General features: G+C 41.3%; 1 protein-coding gene across 3 annotated transcripts; it reads left to right on the top strand.

Annotated features, from left to right (window-relative positions):
• Positions 1-13,669: 13,669 nt before the first annotated feature.
• LOC142180200 (uncharacterized) lies at positions 13,670-16,883 on the top strand. 3 transcript variants are annotated; one of them, XR_012708366.1, is made up of 4 exons: positions 13,670-14,628; positions 14,717-14,935; positions 15,076-16,465; positions 16,587-16,883. XR_012708366.1 is itself a non-coding variant. In XM_075251149.1 (3 exons), the coding sequence occupies exons 1-3, from the start codon at positions 14,420-14,422 to the stop codon at positions 15,353-15,355; spliced, it is 708 nt and encodes a 235-aa protein (XP_075107250.1). In that variant the 5' UTR covers positions 13,670-14,419; the 3' UTR covers positions 15,356-16,882. The 3 variants fall into 3 exon arrangements, 1 of the variants encoding a protein (XP_075107250.1); XR_012708365.1 differs by having other exon boundaries at positions 15,076-15,434; positions 15,526-16,882; XM_075251149.1 differs by having other exon boundaries at positions 15,076-16,882.
• The last annotated feature ends 230 nt before the right edge of the window (positions 16,884-17,113 follow it).

Genomic DNA, 17,113 nt, shown 5'->3' with positions numbered 1-17,113 from the left:
GTTAGACACAACACTTACCTCGCTCCGAAGGCCACTTAATTCTAAATCACAGCTTTTTCTTTGGAATTTACCTCCAAACCACTCGTATCTATTCAAAAATGATTCAATAATATCAAATATTGCTAAAGGAATCAATTATATTTCATAAATTAAATTTTCCAAATTTTTCCTCCAAAAAGTCGAAAAATCGCCCCCGAGCCCGCTTGGTCAAAACCCGAGGTTCGGACCAAAATTATTTTACCCATTCACCCCCGATCCCGAATATGTAATTAGTTTTGGAATCTGACCTCAAATTGAGGTCTAAATCCCCAAATTCCCGAAATCCCTATTTTCTACCCTAACCCCTAATTCTACCATGAAAACTCTAGATTTTAGGTTGAAAATTCAAGAAATGTAATGGGTACTTAAAAGAAAATGGTTTAGAATCACTTACCAATAATTTGGGGAAGGAATTACTCTTGAAAAATCTCTCCTCACCGTTTGGTTTTTGAGCAAAATGAGTTTTTTTTTCGCAAAAATCCCGTTTTGGATTCTGTTAAGTGCTGGGTGATAGTGTTCATCATGTTCGCGAGACCACTATCGCGTTCGTGAAGTGTATGAGCTGCCAAGACTTTGCGTTCGCGAGGCAGTGCTCGCGTTCGCATAGGCTACCCTTCCCTGGTCTTCGCGTTCGCGAGACATTGCTCGCGTTCGCGATGAAGAAAAGGATGACTCCCCCTCCCCAGTGCCTAACACTATGCATTGCTCGCGTTCGAGAAGGGTAACGCCCCCATCGCTTCGCGTTCGCGAGCAAGCCTTCGCGTTCGCGAAGAAGAAATCCTTAGCTGCCCAGTTTACTCTTCGCGTTCGCAAGAGTACCTTCGCGAACACGAAGAAGGACATGCCAGAACACAGACTCTGCAGAAAAACCAGATTTCCAAAGTCCAAAACATCCCGTGGCCTTTCCGAAACCCACCCGAGCCCTCGGGGCTCCAAACCAAGTATGCGCACAAGTCTAAAAATATCATATGAACTTGCTCGCGCGATCAAATCGCCAAAATAACATCTGGAACTCTAAATTTAGTACCAAATCAAATGAAATTCTCAAGAACACTTTAAAATTTCTTTTTTCTCAACTGGACGTCCGAATCACGTCAAATCAACTCTGTTTCTCACCAAATTTCACAGACATGTATTAAATATCATAATGAACCTGTACCGAGCTCCGGAACCAAAATACGGACCTGATACTAACAATGCCAAATATCAATAAATTCTTAAACCAAATAATTTTCAACTTTTAATTTTCATCAAAAATTCATAACTCAAGTTAGGGACCTCCGAATTCGATTTCGGGTATACGCCCAGGTCCCATAATTCGATACGGACCTACCGGGATAGTCAAAGCACAGATCCAGGTCCGTTTACCAAAAATATTGACCGAAGTCAACTAAAATAAACTTTTAAGGTAAAAATTCTTATTTTTATTAGTTTTCAACATAAAAGCTTTCCGGAAACCTAACCGGACTGCACACGCAAATCGAGAAGGGTAAAAATGAGATTTTTAAGGCTTAAGAGCGCAGATTCGAGTTCTAAAGCATAAGATGACCTTTTGGGTCATCACAATCTCCACCTCTAAAATAATCGTTCGTCCTCGAACGGACATAGAAAAGTACCTGGGCTGGTGAAAAGGTGGGGATATCTACTCCGCATATCGGACTCGGACTCCCAAGTAGCTGCCTCAATAGGCTGACCTCTCCACTACACTCGAACTGAAGGGTAACTCTTTGACCTCAACTGACGAACCTGCCAGTCTAGAATTGCCACCGACTCCTCCTCGTAAGTCAAATCCTTGTCCAACTGGATAGAGCTCAAATCTAACACGTGGGATGGGTCACTATCATATTTTCGGAGCATAGACACATGGAATACCGGATGAACTGAGGATAACCCTGGAGGCAGTGCAAGTCTATAAGCTACCTCCCCCACTCTCTCGAGGATCTTAAATGGCCCGATATACCTAGGGCTCAACTTGCCCTTCTTCCCAAATCTCATAACACCCTTCATGGGCGATACCCGAAGAAATATTCTTTCTCCAACCATGAATGCAATATCACGAACTTTACGGTCAGCATAACTCTTTTGCCTGGACTGAGTTGTACGAAGTCGATCCTGTATAATTTGACCTTGTCCAAAGCCTCCTGAACTAAATCTGTACCCAATAACTGAGCCTCCCCCGGCTCGAACCACCCAACCGGCGACCTACACCGTCTACCACATCATGCCTCATAGGGAGCCATCTAAATGCTCGATTGGTAGCTGTTATTGTAGGCAAACTCCGCTAATGGTAAAAACTGATCCCAAGAACCTCCAAAGTCAATAACACAGGCGCGAAGTATATCATCCAAGATCTAAATAGTACGCTCGGACTGCCCGTCCGTCTGAGGATGAAATGTTGTACTCAACTAAACCCGCGTACCCAACTCACGCTGAACTGCCCTCCAAAAGTGCGAGGTAAACTGCGTACCTCGATCAGAAATGATAGACACGGGCACACCGTGAATACGGACGATCTCCCGAATATAAATCTCTGCCAACCACTCCGAGGAATAGGTAACTGCCACAGGAATAAAATGCGTTGACTTAGTCAGCCTGTCCACAATGACCCAAACTGCATCGAACTTCCTCTGAGTCTGTGGGAGTCCAGCAACAAAGTCCATAGTGATACGCTCCCACTTCCACTCAGGAATATCTAACCTCTGGAGTAAACCACCAGGTCTCTGATGCTCACACTTTACCTGCTGGCAATTTAGGCATCGAGCTACATAGGCAACTATGTCCTTCTTCATTCGCCTCCACCAATAATGCTATCTCAAGTCCTGATACATCTTGGCGGCATCCGGATGAATAGAATACTGGGAACTGTGGGACTCCTCAAGGATCAACTCATGAAGTCCGTCCATATTAGGCACACAAATACGACCCTGCATCCTCAAAACTCTGTCATCCCCAAAAGTAACTTGCTTGGCACCACCGTGCCACATTGTGTCTCTAAGGACAAGTAAATGAGGATCGTCATCCTGCCGATCTCTGATACGCTCAAATAAAGAAGACCGAGCAACTGTACAAGCTAGAACATGGCTGGGCTCAGAAACATCTAACCTCACGAACTGGTTGGCCAAGGCCTGAACATCCAATGTAAGCGATCTCTCACCAACTGGAATATATGCGAGACTTCCCATACTGACTGACTTTCTACTCAAAGCATCGGCCACCACATTGGCCTTTCCGGGATGATACAATATAGTGATATCATAGTCTTTCAATAGCTCTAGCCACCTCCTCTACCTCAAATTGAGTTCCTTCTGCTTGAACAAATATTGCAAGCTCCGATGATTAGTGAATACCTCACATGGCACGCCGTAAAGATAGTGCCTCCAAATCTTCAGTGCGTGAACAATGGCTGCCAGCTCTAGATCATGAATAGGGTAATTCTTCTCGTGAACCTTCAGCTGCCGCGAAGCATATGCAATAACCTTACCACCTGCATCAATACCGCACCCGGACCAATATGATATGCGTCACAATATACTGTATAAGATCCTGAACCTGTGGGCAACACAATTACCGGTGCCGTAGTCAAAGTAGTCTTGAGCTTGTGAAAGCTCGCTTCACACTCGTCTGACCACTTGAACGGGGCACCTTTCTGGGTCAATCTGGTCAACGGGGCTGCTATGGATGAAAACCCCTCTACAAATCGACGGTAATAGCCCGCCAAACCCAGGAAACTACGGATCTCTGTAGCTGATGTGGGTCTAGGCCAGTCCTGAACTGCCTCAATCTTCTTCGGATCCACCTAAGTACCCTCTGCTGATACAACGTGACCTAAGAAAGCAACTGAACTCAACCAAAACTCGCATTTTGAGAACTTAGCATATAACTGGCTGTCTTTCAGAGTCTGAAGAACGATCCGAAGGTGCTGCTCATGCTCCCCTCGACTGTGGGAGTAGATCAAGATATCATTAATAAACACAACCACAAAGGAATCCAGGTAGGGTTGGAACACCCAGTTCATCAAATCCATGAATGCTGCTGGGGCATTTGTCAGCCCAAATGACATCACTAGAAACTCATAATGCCCATACCGAGTCCGAAAAGCTGTCTTAGGAACATCGGATGCCCTAATCCTCAACTGATGGTAGCAAGATCTCAAATCAATCTTTGAAAACACCTTGGCACCCTGAAGCTGATCAAATAAATCATCAATCCTCGGCAATGGATATTTGTTCTTGATGGTGACTTTGTTCAACTGTCGATAATCTATACACATCCTCATCGATCCATCTTTCTTCTTCACAAACAACACAGGTGCACCCCAGGGCGAGACACTAGGTCTAATGAAGCCCTTATCAAGCAAATCTTGCAACTGCTCTTTCAATTCTTTCAACTCTGGCGGGGCCATGCGATATGGCAGAATGGAAATAAGCTGAGTGCCCGGAGCCAAATCAATGCAGAAATCAATATCCCTGTCGGGTGGCATCCCCGGCAAGTCTGCAGGAAACACCTCTGGAAACTCACAAACAACCGACACCGAATCTATGGAAGGAACCTCCGCACTAGAATCGCGGACATAAGCCAAATAAGCTAGACACCCCTTCTAGACCATATGCCGAGCCTTCACATAAGAGATAACCATTCTGGCAGAATGGCTAAGATTTCCTCTCCACTCTAATCGAGGTAAGCCCTCCAAGGCTAAGGTCACTGTCTTGGCGTGACAATCTAATATAGTATGATAAGGTGACAGCCAATCCATACCCAGTATGATATCAAAATCAACCATGTCGAGAAGTAGAAGATCTACATGAGTCTCAAGACTCCCAATGGTGACCACACACGAACGATAAACACGATCTACAACAATAGCATCTCCTACTGGTATGGACACATACACAGGAGCACTCAAAGAATCACGAGGCACAACTAAATAGGAAGCAAAATAGGATGACACATAGGAGTAAGTAGATCCCGGATCAAATAGAACTGAAGCATCTCTACTGCAAACTGAAACAATACCTGTGATAACAGCGTCAGATGACTTAGCCTCAGGCCTGGCTGGGAAAGCATAACACCGGGGCTAGGCCTCATCACCCTGAACTACGTCCCTGGGATGACCTCTTGCTGGCTGGTCTCCACCTCTAACGACCTAACCTCCACCTCTAACAGTTTGGTCTCTACCTCTGGCTGCCCGACCCCTGACTCTGGTCGGCTGAGCAGGTGGTGCAACAACTGGTGCCGGAACCATGGCACGTGAACTCTGATGCTGTGAGCTGCCCGTTGCCTGAGGGCAAAATCTAGCAATGTACCTCGAATCACCACAAGTATAACATAACTTCGGCTGCTGTGACTGCTGACCCTGAAACTGACCCTGTCGACCTGAATAACCACCCTGATGACTCTAGAGTGGAGGTGCACTAATAAGAGCTGGTGGTGTACTGTAGGTTAGCTGGTCGGAATAATGCATCTGAGGGCCACGGCCACCCGAGGCACTGTGAGATGCCTGAAGCGCTGAATGAAACAGCCTGGGAGGATGGCCTCTACCAAAAGTACTCCTGCCTCTAGGTGAGGCACCACTGAACTCACCGGAGTGACGAGGTCTCTTGTTAGACCCCTGACCTCCCTGAGTAAGAGCTAGTTTGACTCGTCTGGCGACATTAGCAGCCGCCTGAAAAGAAATCTCACTCCCCGTCTCCTTAGCCATCTGCAATCTGATAGGCTGAGCTAGTCCATCAATAAACCGCCCCACCCTCTCTCTCTCTCGGTGGGAAGCAGAAGAATAGCATGACGGGCCAAATCCACAAAACGGGTCTCATACTGAGTAACAGTCATACTGCCCTGCTGGAGACGCTCAAACTGACGGCGACGCTCCTTTCTCAATGTGATAGGCAGAAACTTCTCTATGAAGAGCTGAGAGAACTGGTCTTAAGTAAGAGCAGGAAACCCAGCTGGTTTGGTCAATAAGTAATCTCTCCACCATTTCTTGGCGGAACCCGTCACCTGAAACGCAGCAAAATTGACCCCATTGGTCTCCACTATACCCATGTTCCGTAAAACCTCGTGACAGCTATCAAGATACTCCTGGGGATCCTCTGAAGGAGCACCGCTGAAGTGAACAGGAAAGAGCTTGATAAACCTGTCTAATCTCCATAAGGCCTCAGAAGACATAGCTGGCCCATCTCCGACCTGTGCCGCAATAATCGGCTAAACTAATCCAATTGGCTGAGCTACTGGAGCCTCATACTGGGAGCTATCTGCTCTGGAGTGGGATTGGTGGGAGTCTGAGCTCCTCCTCTAGCCTAAGATACTGCTGGTGCCATGGGAAATGCGCCAGTCTGGGCCATACTCCCCATAAGGCCCACCAAACGGACCAAAGCATCCTGAAGTACTGGGGTAGCGATGAACCCCTCCGGAACCTGAGTTGGTCCGGCAGGAACAGTCTGGGCTGGAACCTCCTCGTCAAGCTCTATCTGAGGCTCCACTGATGGGGCTGCCGCTCAGGCCCTAGGCTGAGCCCTGCCCCTGCCTCGGCCTCTAGCACGGCCTCGGCCTCGACCTCTGCCCCGCGTAGGAGCTGTCACTGGAGGCTCTGGCTACTTCTCAGCTGAGGAAGCGGTACGTGTTCTCGCCATCTGCAAGAGAATAAGAGTAGAAGAGTTCAATCAGTATAAAGAAAGAAAAATCGCACGACAGAGAAGAAAGAAGTGAAACTTGTTCCTAAGCTTCATAACCTCTGGAAGATAAGCACAGACGTCTCCGTACCGATCCTCCAAACTCTACTAAGCATGCTCATGAATCGTGAGACCTAAGCAACCTAGTGCTCTAATACCAACTGTCACGACCCGAAATTTTCCACCGACGGGACCGTGATGGCGCCTAACATTTCACTTGCTAGGCAACCAACGTTAGAGAATCATTTACCAATTTCTTAATTCCATTCAGTAATTAACATTAATTAACTACAACGAAATATAACAAGTGCTGAATATCATAAATCTGTATTAACTACTACCTCCCGGATCTGGAGTCGCAATTCACGAGCATTCTAGAATTTACAACAAGTAATGGTCTGAAAGAAATACAAATGTCCGAATGAAAGAAAACAGTAAGACATAAAGGATAGATGAGAACTTCAAGGTCTGTGAACGCCCACAGATCTACCTTGAGTCTCCGTACAGCGGACCAGTAGCAAATCTCGATCAACCTGAGCCGGTATCAAAATCTGCACAGAAAGTGCCGAGTGCAACATCAGTACAACCAACCCCATATATTGGTAAGTATCGAGCCTAACCTCGACGAAATAGTGACGAGGCTAGGACAAGACGCCCACATATAACCTGAATAGTATAATCATGCTAATGGCAACAACAGTAAATAAGAAATAATGCAGAAATAATGGGAGGGGAACATACAGTGGGGAAATACAACATAAGGAGTGAGAATAATGAAAAGACATAATTAAACCGGAAATCCTTAAACGAATTGAGCAATTAAGACAACAAGGAAAACTACACGGCATCACCCTTCGTGCTTTTGCTCTCAACCTCACCAAATAACAAATAAGACTGCACGGCATCACCCCTCGTGCTTTTACTCTCTTCCTCACAATATAAATAAATTATGCACGGCATCACCCTTCGTGCTTTATACTCTTCCTCACAATATAATTAAATTATGCACGGCATCACCCTTCATGCTTTACACTCTACCTCATAATATAAATAAATTATGCACGACATCACCCTTCGTGCTTTGCACGACATCACCCTTCGTGCTTTACACTCTTCCTCACAATATAAATAAATTATGCACGGCATCACCCTTCGTGCTTTACACTCTTCCTCACAATTCACAAAATCAATAACAACGGATAGAGAGAAGTTTCACAAGGAAATCAATATTTCATAAATGATTACTTTCACAATTTAACATCTCAATCTCGAATCAATATTCACAATTTTATCGACCTTGGTGGAACCGGATACAAGTTTCCCAACATTTCAACAACAACAATAAGCACGGATAACAAGATTTAAGACTACAAATTTGCACTAATAGAATTTCACTCGCGTACTATGACTCGACCACAACGTACAGATGCTCGTCACCTCAACTATACGTCGTATTCAACAACAAAACACGTAGAAAATACTCACACAATACCTATTCCCTCAAGCCAAAGTTAGACACAAAACTTACCTCGCTCCGAAGGCCACTTAATTCTCAATCATAGCTTTTCCTTTGAAATTCACCTCAAAACCACTCGTATCTATTCAAAAATGACTCAATAATATCAAATATAACTAAAGGAATCAATTAAATTTCATAAATTAAATTTTCTAAATTTTTCCTCCAAAAAGTCAAAAAATTGACCTCGGGCCCGCTTGGTCAAAACCCGAGGTTCGGACCAAAATTTTTTTACCCATTCACCCCCGAGCCCGAATATGTAATTAGTTTTGGAATCCGATCTCAAATTGAGGTCTAAATCCCCAAATTCCCGAAATCCCTATTTTCTACCCTAACCCCTAATTCTACCATGAAAACTCTAGATTTTAGATTGAAAATTTAAGAAATGTAACGGCTAATTGAAAGAAAATGGTTTAGAATCACTTACCAACAATTTGGGGAAGGAATGACTCTTGAAAAATCGCCCCTCACCGTTTGGTTTTTGAGAAAAATGAGTTTTTTTGGGGCAAAAATCCCGTTTTGGATTCTTTTAAGTGCTGGGCGACAATATTCATCGCGTTCGCGAGATCATTGTCGCATTCGCGAAGTGTATGGGCTGCCAAGCCTTTGCGTTCGCGAGGTAGTGCTCGCGTTCGCGTAGGCTACCCTTCCCTGGTCTTCGCGTTCGCGAGACATTGCTCGCGTTCGCGATGAAGAAAAGGCTGACTCCCCCTCCCCACTGCCTAACACTACGCGTTCGCGAAGGGTAATGCCCCCATCGTTTCGCGTTCGCGACCAAGCCTTCGCGTTCGCGAAGAAGAAATCCTCAACTGCCCAGTTTACTCTTCGCGTTCGCGAGAGTACCTTTGCGAACGCGAAGAAGGACATGCCGAAACACAGACTCTGCAGAAAAACCAGATTTTCAAAATCCAAAACATCCCGTGGCCTATCCGAAATCCACCCGAGCCCTCGAGGCTCCAAACCAAGTATGCACACAAGTCTAAAAATATCATACGAACTTGCTCGCGTGATCAAATCGCCAAAATAACACCTGAAACTCTAAATTTAACACCAAATCAAATAAAATTCTTAAGAACACTTTAAAATTTCTATTTTCTCAACTGGACGTCTGAATCACGTCAAATCAACTCCGTTTCTCACCAAATTTCACAGACATCTCTTAAATATCATAATGAACCTGTACGGGGCTCCGGAACCAAAATACGGACCCGATACTAACAATGCTAAATATCAATAAATTCTTAAAAATAAATAATTTTCAACTTTTAATTTTCATAAAAAATTCATAACTCAAGGTAGGGACCTCCGAATTTGATTCCGGGCATACGCCCAGGTCCCATAATTTGATACGGACCTACCGGGACAGTCAAAGTACAGATCGAGGTCCGTTTACCAAAAATATTGACCGAAGTCAACTAAAATTAACTTTTAAGGTAAAAATTCTTATTTTCATTAGTTTTCAACATAAAAGCTTTCCGAAAACCTGTCCGGACTGCACACGCAAATCGAGGAGGGTAAAAATGAGATTTTTAAGGCTTAAAAGCGCAGATTCGAGTTCTAAAGCATAAGATGACATTTTGGGTCATCACAATATACTACATTATACTATATATATATATATATATATATATATATATATATATATATATATATATATACACACACACACATATACATCTTAATATAGCTAATGTTATATCGAATATAGCTTATATACTATACACTTAGTATATATATATATTATACTATACTATATATTTGTGTGTGTAAATAATAAAGAGCTTTTAAATAAACAATATTTAATACTTTTTTGATATATATATATATATATATATATATATATATATATATATATATAAAACTTATAATAAATAATAAGTAATTAACTAAACTAATTATTAAATATTAACTAAACATTTCCGACTGATTTCGGTCGGAAATGGCATGGTCAAACGGTCAAATGTCACTTAATATTTTCGACCGAATTTTCCTACCTATTTCGGTTGGAAATTTCCAATTTAGATCTGCCAGTGACGGGCTTCTTCTCCATTTTCCCATTTTCTCTATCTCTCTTCCATTTCTCATCTTCTCCTCTCGAGTTGCATTTCCACCCAAAAGCACACCCAAAATCAACTCTTGTCTCCCTCCTCACCCAAAATCAAAGCCCCTCATCGTCTCCCTCCCCTCCCCCACCACTGTTCGGCTGCCGGCTGCCACCACTGCTTCCTCCGCCACCACCACCCACTGCTTTTAGCATCCAAAATCAAACCCCTCCCTCTTCTCTTTGAAGGTTAGTTATCTATATTTTTTAATTTAAGTAATTTTAATTCTTCTATTGTATAAACTAGGGTTTAGTTAATGATTAATTAGATTTAGGGTTTACTCCTATTGATTATGTTTATGCTAGCATTATCTATGTTAGAATATTATTATTATGCTAGGGTTAGATAATTTTATAGCTTTCAATTATATTGATTATGATTATGCTAGGGTTTAGTTCTTTCAATTATTTGTTCTATTAGTTTAATTATGATTTATGATTAATGCTAGGGTTTAATTCTTTTAATTTAACTAATTTTAATTATGATTAATGCTAGGGTTAGCTAATTATATTTCATTTAATTATCTTTCCCTTTAATGGTTTAATTGAATTAAAAAAAACTTATTTAGGGATATATATGAACTTTCAAATTAATAAGCACTCAAATTATTTAAATTAATTATATTGTAACTAAAATTTATTATGTAACTTAATTCTATAAATTAATTTGAACTATGATTAATATAATTTATTCGTTCTTTATGTACATGGAATATCGTAGTTGGATGTATAATAGGAATTATCCTAATCGTCGGTTTTTGAGGGAGGAATTTATAGAAGGGGTTAAGGAATTTGTTACGCATGCAATATCACTTGAACCGTTTCGGATTGGAGGGTTGATTAGGTGTCCTTGTGTGAAGTGCAAGTGTTTGCATTTTTTTTGGATCGGAGGATGTTATGGCTCATCTTTATAAAAAACGGTTTATGGATAATTATTTTTTGTGGGACTAGTCATGGAGAGATTGATGGTAGTGATGGTGTATTTCATAATGTAGTTGTTGGCGAAAGTAGTAGGTCGGTGGGAATAACATTCAACATCCTAGATACCATGAAATGGTTGCGGATGCTTTTGGGATGCACTTCGATTTTGAAACCCATGAAAGTGTTGAACAACCTCCTAACGAAGAGGCAAAATATTTTTATGAACAGTTAGAGGCCGTTAGTCATCCACTAAGGGAAGGGAATAGCTACTCTTATTTATTTAATGTAATTGCTATATTGCAGGTTCATTCCTAATCATCAGGTTACAAAGATAATCACTGATATTCTTGACAGGTTGTATAATGCACCCTATCCCACTTGGAGTGACTTTCCAGAGGATCTCGTGCAACAAATGTTCAACCAATTTAAGGTTTTAATATAATTCTTATCTATTTAAGCATTATATTAACAATATTTTTATCTAACGTTACATACTTTATTTGCAGATTAAGTGCGTTTGGGAGGACCGGTATAACCGTAAAATTTTTGCAAATTGGGAGTACAAATGCTGTAAGAGACTCTCTAATTCCTTCTGCTCCGCTCGAAAGGTTAACAAGAAGCCTTCATGGGTTCTATCGAATTTATGGGAGGATCTGCAGAGGTATTGGGCCACCGAGAAATTCGAGAAGCTGAGTGAATTGGGAAAGAAGGCCCGAGCATCTGAGAAGGGTGGCTCATTGCACTGTCTGGGTTCAAGGAGCATGGGGGATACGAGGAAACAACTGGTAATTCCTTAAAATATTTCAGTCTATTTTTATGGAACTATATTTATATATGTTAATTTCGTTAACACGTTTTATTATATTTGTAGGAAAAAAAATATGGGATGAAGATGAGTCATGATGAGTTCTTCATGGAGACTCACATCCGGAAGAAGAAGGCACCGACATATCCAACTAGATGGGTTGAGGACCGAGCGGAGAATACACATGTAAGTTTCATAACTACTATAAATGTTTATAATATTATACAGTTAGTAATTTTCTATATTCTAAATAAAGGGTCGCTACAAGATTAATGTGGAGGAGTACACTCAGAGCTTGCCACCGAATGAGCAAGGCGAGCGACCGCCCATTTCAGATGAAGAAATGCAGAGGATATGGTTGGATGTTGTCGATGGTCCTAAAAAGGGGATAGCATACGGCCTTCCAGATAAATCATTTCGGCGCTACAGGATTGGATTACAAAGTATAGGGACTTCCGCCCAAGGCGAGGCGATTGATAGGTCGACTATATCGTCTATGGAACAGAAGATCGCAAAGATGACAGCAGAGCTTGAAGAGACAACGGTTAGAGAAAAAAAGAGAGATGAACAATTTGGTACCCTTCAAGTTCAGCTAGAAAGGAGGGACGGATAATTTAATCTCCTTCAAGGTCAGCTGGCCAATCTTCTTGCTAGTGGTACTTTTCCCATTCCCCGGTCTCGTGAGCCTTTCCCATGTGCCGACGATAAAGGTTCTAGGAGTGAAGATGGAGATGATGCTAGATAAAAAACTTATTGAATGGTGTGTATTGCTAAACAAAGTATTGAACTTGTCAATATTTAGTTGAGACTAGTTTTGAATGATGATTATATTATTATTTTGTTATTGAACATTTTAGTAGTTGTTGTTGTGGTTGTTATTAGTTGATGTGGTTGTTATTAGTTGTTGTTGTTATTAGATAATGGTTATTAGTGTTAGTTAATTATTGTTGTTGTTGTTGTTAGTATATTCATTGTTGTTGATTAATTATGGTTGAATGGCAGCAATGTAATTCTGCCATTATAGGATGGATATTGGTTGTAATTGGCAGGTGGTGTAGCTCAAAAATAGGCATTTTCTGCCCAGTTTTTACCTAGATTTCCGACCGAATTCGGTCGGAAATTTCAAATAAATCCTCTAGTTTATTGAAATTTCCGACTGAATTCAGTCGGAAATTATGAACTTATATTTATTTTTTAAAATAAATTAACAATTTATTACAATTTATAACTAATCATTTAATTAAATAAAATTATTATTTTTTAAAATTTCCGACCGAATTCGGTCGAAAAATAAAAATTAAAATAAAATAAAATTAATAGTTTCCGACCAATTTCGGTTGAAAATTTGAAAATTAAAAAAAAATATTTAATTTTTTCCGACCGATTTCGTTCGGAAATTAAAGTTTGACAATCAGTCAACGCTTTGATGTTTCCGACCGATTTTGGTCGGTACACGTTTACGACCATCGTTTTCCCGACCAATTAAAATCGGTCGGAATTCGATCGGAAATAACGAACGTAATTACACTGTTTTTTAGTAGTGCCTGCTTAGGCCTGCAGGGTTGTAGGCTTGTCGAAGTCAAAGAGAAGACTTGAAGCACCAGGAAAACAATGTCCTTTATGAATCACTTAATCAAAGATGTACCAAAGTGAACCATCTTATTTTGTTCTCCATTTCAGAGAAGAATTTAGCTGCGCCATCAACGTCGGTAAATATCATGATAACCACATTGCATCTTGACTGCTTACTTGGTATGTGAATTAACCATAAATGTGAAACTAAGCAGTAGTATTACCAAACTCCTAAAATAACTCGGCATGTCGCGCAAGTAATTTTAGTCCAAAACAAACTTGGCCAACTTCCCTTTTATGAAAACAAAGGGATGAACTTAAATTTATTAAGTCAAACCCATTTTATGTAGGATCAAGTAAAGACTAGCAAATTTGGTAGGAATTCTCCTGCACTTTTTGAACCAAGAACACTTCCCTTTCCCGACTCATAATTGCCTCATATTCATTTTTGTTACTTTGTAAGGCTTCCTAAATCCTGATCAACAAGGAATTACTCTTCCCTTGAAAGGAAAATTCTTGTAGGTCAAGAAAACACAACCACCTTGAAAAAGCTATAAATAAAAGTGTTCCCCTAGAATTCTTCATCAATGCTTCCTGCAATTCTCTTTTTCCGTGGGCAAGAGTTTTGGCTTCGGAAGATTACTTATCACTTTTGGCCTCTTTCTTTCCTACGTTTGCAATGGCTTCCTTTTCTTATTCTTTTTGTAAACCATAAACTTCAATGATTGTACAAGAGGAATATGCACTTCCTAAGACTGCTAGCCCTAGCCTCATGAAGGGGAGTGTGTAATTTAATTGCTATGGTTGCAAAACAATGTTTCAAACTGACGATTTTCTTCTTTGTTGCAGAAGCTGTCCGGGACCGCCAGCTTTGCACGTCTGAGGAAAACAATTCATATCTCATTGTAAGAGCATCGAAATTGCGAGCCGTTAGATTTTCCGAAAACTGGACACGAAGTTCTGCAATATATCAAACTTTTGAAGCAAAATTCGCTCTGTACTGTCTCAGGTACATTCTTAAATATTCACTTAAGATTCTGTCGTGCTCGATTTTCAGCTTTGCACGTCTTCACCGAAAACTTCATGTCTTGGTGTAGGGAAGTCGAAATCACGAGCGATTTACTTCGACGGAAGCTAGACTTTCAGAGCTATGATATGTATGAGGATCACAATCAGATTATCCCTAGATCTTCCCAGATATTTATCAGAATTCAAGAAATAAGTTTCGACATGCCGGTTCATTCAGCTTTGCGTGCTCTCGTCGAAGAATTCATATCTCGAGATAGGTGTATCAGAATCGCAATCCCCTTGATCCTGTAAGAACTAGGCTTCAATACCTACATTCACTCAAAATATGGAAGCTCAGCACACTTTGGAACGACCCATACAATTATTTGAAGTCGACACTACAATCTGCACAATGTGACTTGGGCAGCATATCCTCTTTGTTTTGTAGCTTCGGCAAGAGAAAGATTTGGGCGTCCCCATCCTTGTGGCTTTGGCGACAAAAGTACATGAAGGATATCTCTTTGCAGCCGTTGGCGAGAAAGTCCATGGAACATCCTCATCATTGTGGCTTTGGCGAACAACAATTTGGCATATCCACCTTCCAGATCAAGGCTTTGGAGGAAAATAATTTGGGGAATCCAGCTTTCCGATCGATCTTTGGTGAGAAATCACTTGGGTGTTCATCTTCCCTCTTCATGATTAAAATTCGCCCGCTGTCTCTGCCTTAGAGAGGAGGTTCACCTCTTCTTGCAGTTTGCAAAAAACGTACATGCATGACGAGTTCTCCATCCCAGGCCAAGCGAAGAGGTGGATGATCACCACTCACTTTTTGTAGGTAAAGAGGTGCATGAACCATCCCATTCATCGATCCTTTGTATTGCATTCCTTTTTTTTGTAGGTTTATGAAGGAGCGCATGCAAGCGGTCTCGATACAAGACCAAGAAGAAGCATGTGATGTCAACATGATTGGCGAAGAACCGCTCAGTGTATACTTTTCTAGTAGCTTGGCGGAGAGGCATCCCCTTTGTTTGCAGCGTTGTTAGAGCAAATACATGTATATCTCATCCTTACGGCTTGGACAGATTGACACTTAGAGTAGCCCGTTCCAACCTCGGCGAGCATGTATGTGCACAACTTTCTTCAACTTTGATGAAGAATCCACGGAGATGAAGAATCCACGGAGCATCCTCCCCTTGCGTTTGCCTAAAGAAGCACCTTAAGCCTTATATTCTTGAGGTCTGGCGCAGACGTTGATGGAGTGTTCTCTGTCCCAGCTTTGGCAAAGAAGTACATGAAGCGTCCCCTCATTGAGGCTTGGCGAGGCACTTGGAGTACTATTTTTGCAGCTTTTGTGAGCAATTGCTAAGCACGTGAAACATTCCATCCTTCAATCTCTTGGAACCGCCTCGCAACTTGGCAGAAGTACATAGAGTGTTAGAACCTTCAAGATTTGGCGTGGAACCACATCCTCTTGCAATTTGGAGAAGAAGTCAATGGAGCGCCTATGCTTCAAGCTTTAGCATAGAACAACCTCTTCTTGCAACTTGACGAATAAGTCCATGGAGCATCCTATCCTTCAAGCTTGTAGCGGCGAGCTACATGGAGTGCCTCAACCTTCAAGATTTGACATTAAACATCCTCTTTTTGTACCCTAGAAAAGAAGTTCATGGAGCGTCCTTCTCATGACTTGACGAAAGAACACGTGGAGCGTTTCTGGCAAAGAAGTACACGAAGTGCCTCCTCCTTATAGCTTGCGTCTTGCGAGACACATTAAAGTATCCTCTTTTTTTTGTAGCTTGGTAAGTATGCGGAGCGAGTAGATGATGCCCCCAACCAGAGTAAGTAGATCTCTGATGCACCAAGATTCATCTACTGTGAAGAATTTTATGCAATTAGATCGTTGTAGGGAAACTGCTCATTCATCAAAGGCACATACTCAATTTGTTTTTTTGTATGAAGCTCATCAAAGCAGCTCTCGTGGTAGTTGGAGGTATTTCGAGGAAGGAGACTTCTCATATGCCGGACCTTTTACCAACATTGAAAGGAATATAGAAAAACAAAAAATCACACAAACTTGAAAGAGGCATTCAAGACACGTCGACTACATTCTTCGACTTAAATTAAATTCTATGATTTAGGCCTTTTTTATAAGATGATATGTAACAACTTTCACCCCTTTCATTTAGTATTTATGTATCAGCTCTTGCAGTATTGAAGAAATAAAATGTCATGTTCAGTTTGACGTGAATCACCTTCTTTCATTTTGCAATGTACGCCATTGTATTTGAAAGAATCAATGTGATGTCCCCAACTTTGATTTTGATGATCACATCATTCCACGCCTTTTATTTTTTATTTTTTTATTTTACATTTATGTGACTGAATTCTAAGCTGCCTACGTACCTCAGTGAAGATGATCAAGTCATAACGTAGTTCAAAAGAAATATAAATTTTTTTTTGCATGTAGTTTATACTCGTGCAGATAA

The sequence above is a fragment of the Nicotiana tabacum genome, chromosome 4 (assembly GCF_000715075.1).
Source record: "Nicotiana tabacum cultivar K326 chromosome 4, ASM71507v2, whole genome shotgun sequence".
NCBI lineage: Eukaryota > Viridiplantae > Streptophyta > Magnoliopsida > Solanales > Solanaceae > Nicotiana > Nicotiana tabacum.
This window is presented reverse-complemented; position numbering and strand designations above follow the sequence as displayed.

What these genes read in the sequence shown, in the direction of transcription:
- LOC142180200 (XM_075251149.1), top strand. Translation starts at nt 14,420, where the DNA reads ATGGTTGCAAAACAATGTTTCAAACTGACGATTTTCTTCTTTGTTGCA. An exon ending in TTCGCTCTGTACTGTCTCAG is followed by an intron (nt 14,629 to 14,716) that starts GTACATTCTTAA and finishes GTCTTGGTGTAG; the next exon opens with GGAAGTCGAAATCACGAGCG. An exon ending in ATCGCAATCCCCTTGATCCT is followed by an intron (nt 14,936 to 15,075) that starts GTAAGAACTAGG and finishes TTTGTTTTGTAG; the next exon opens with CTTCGGCAAGAGAAAGATTT.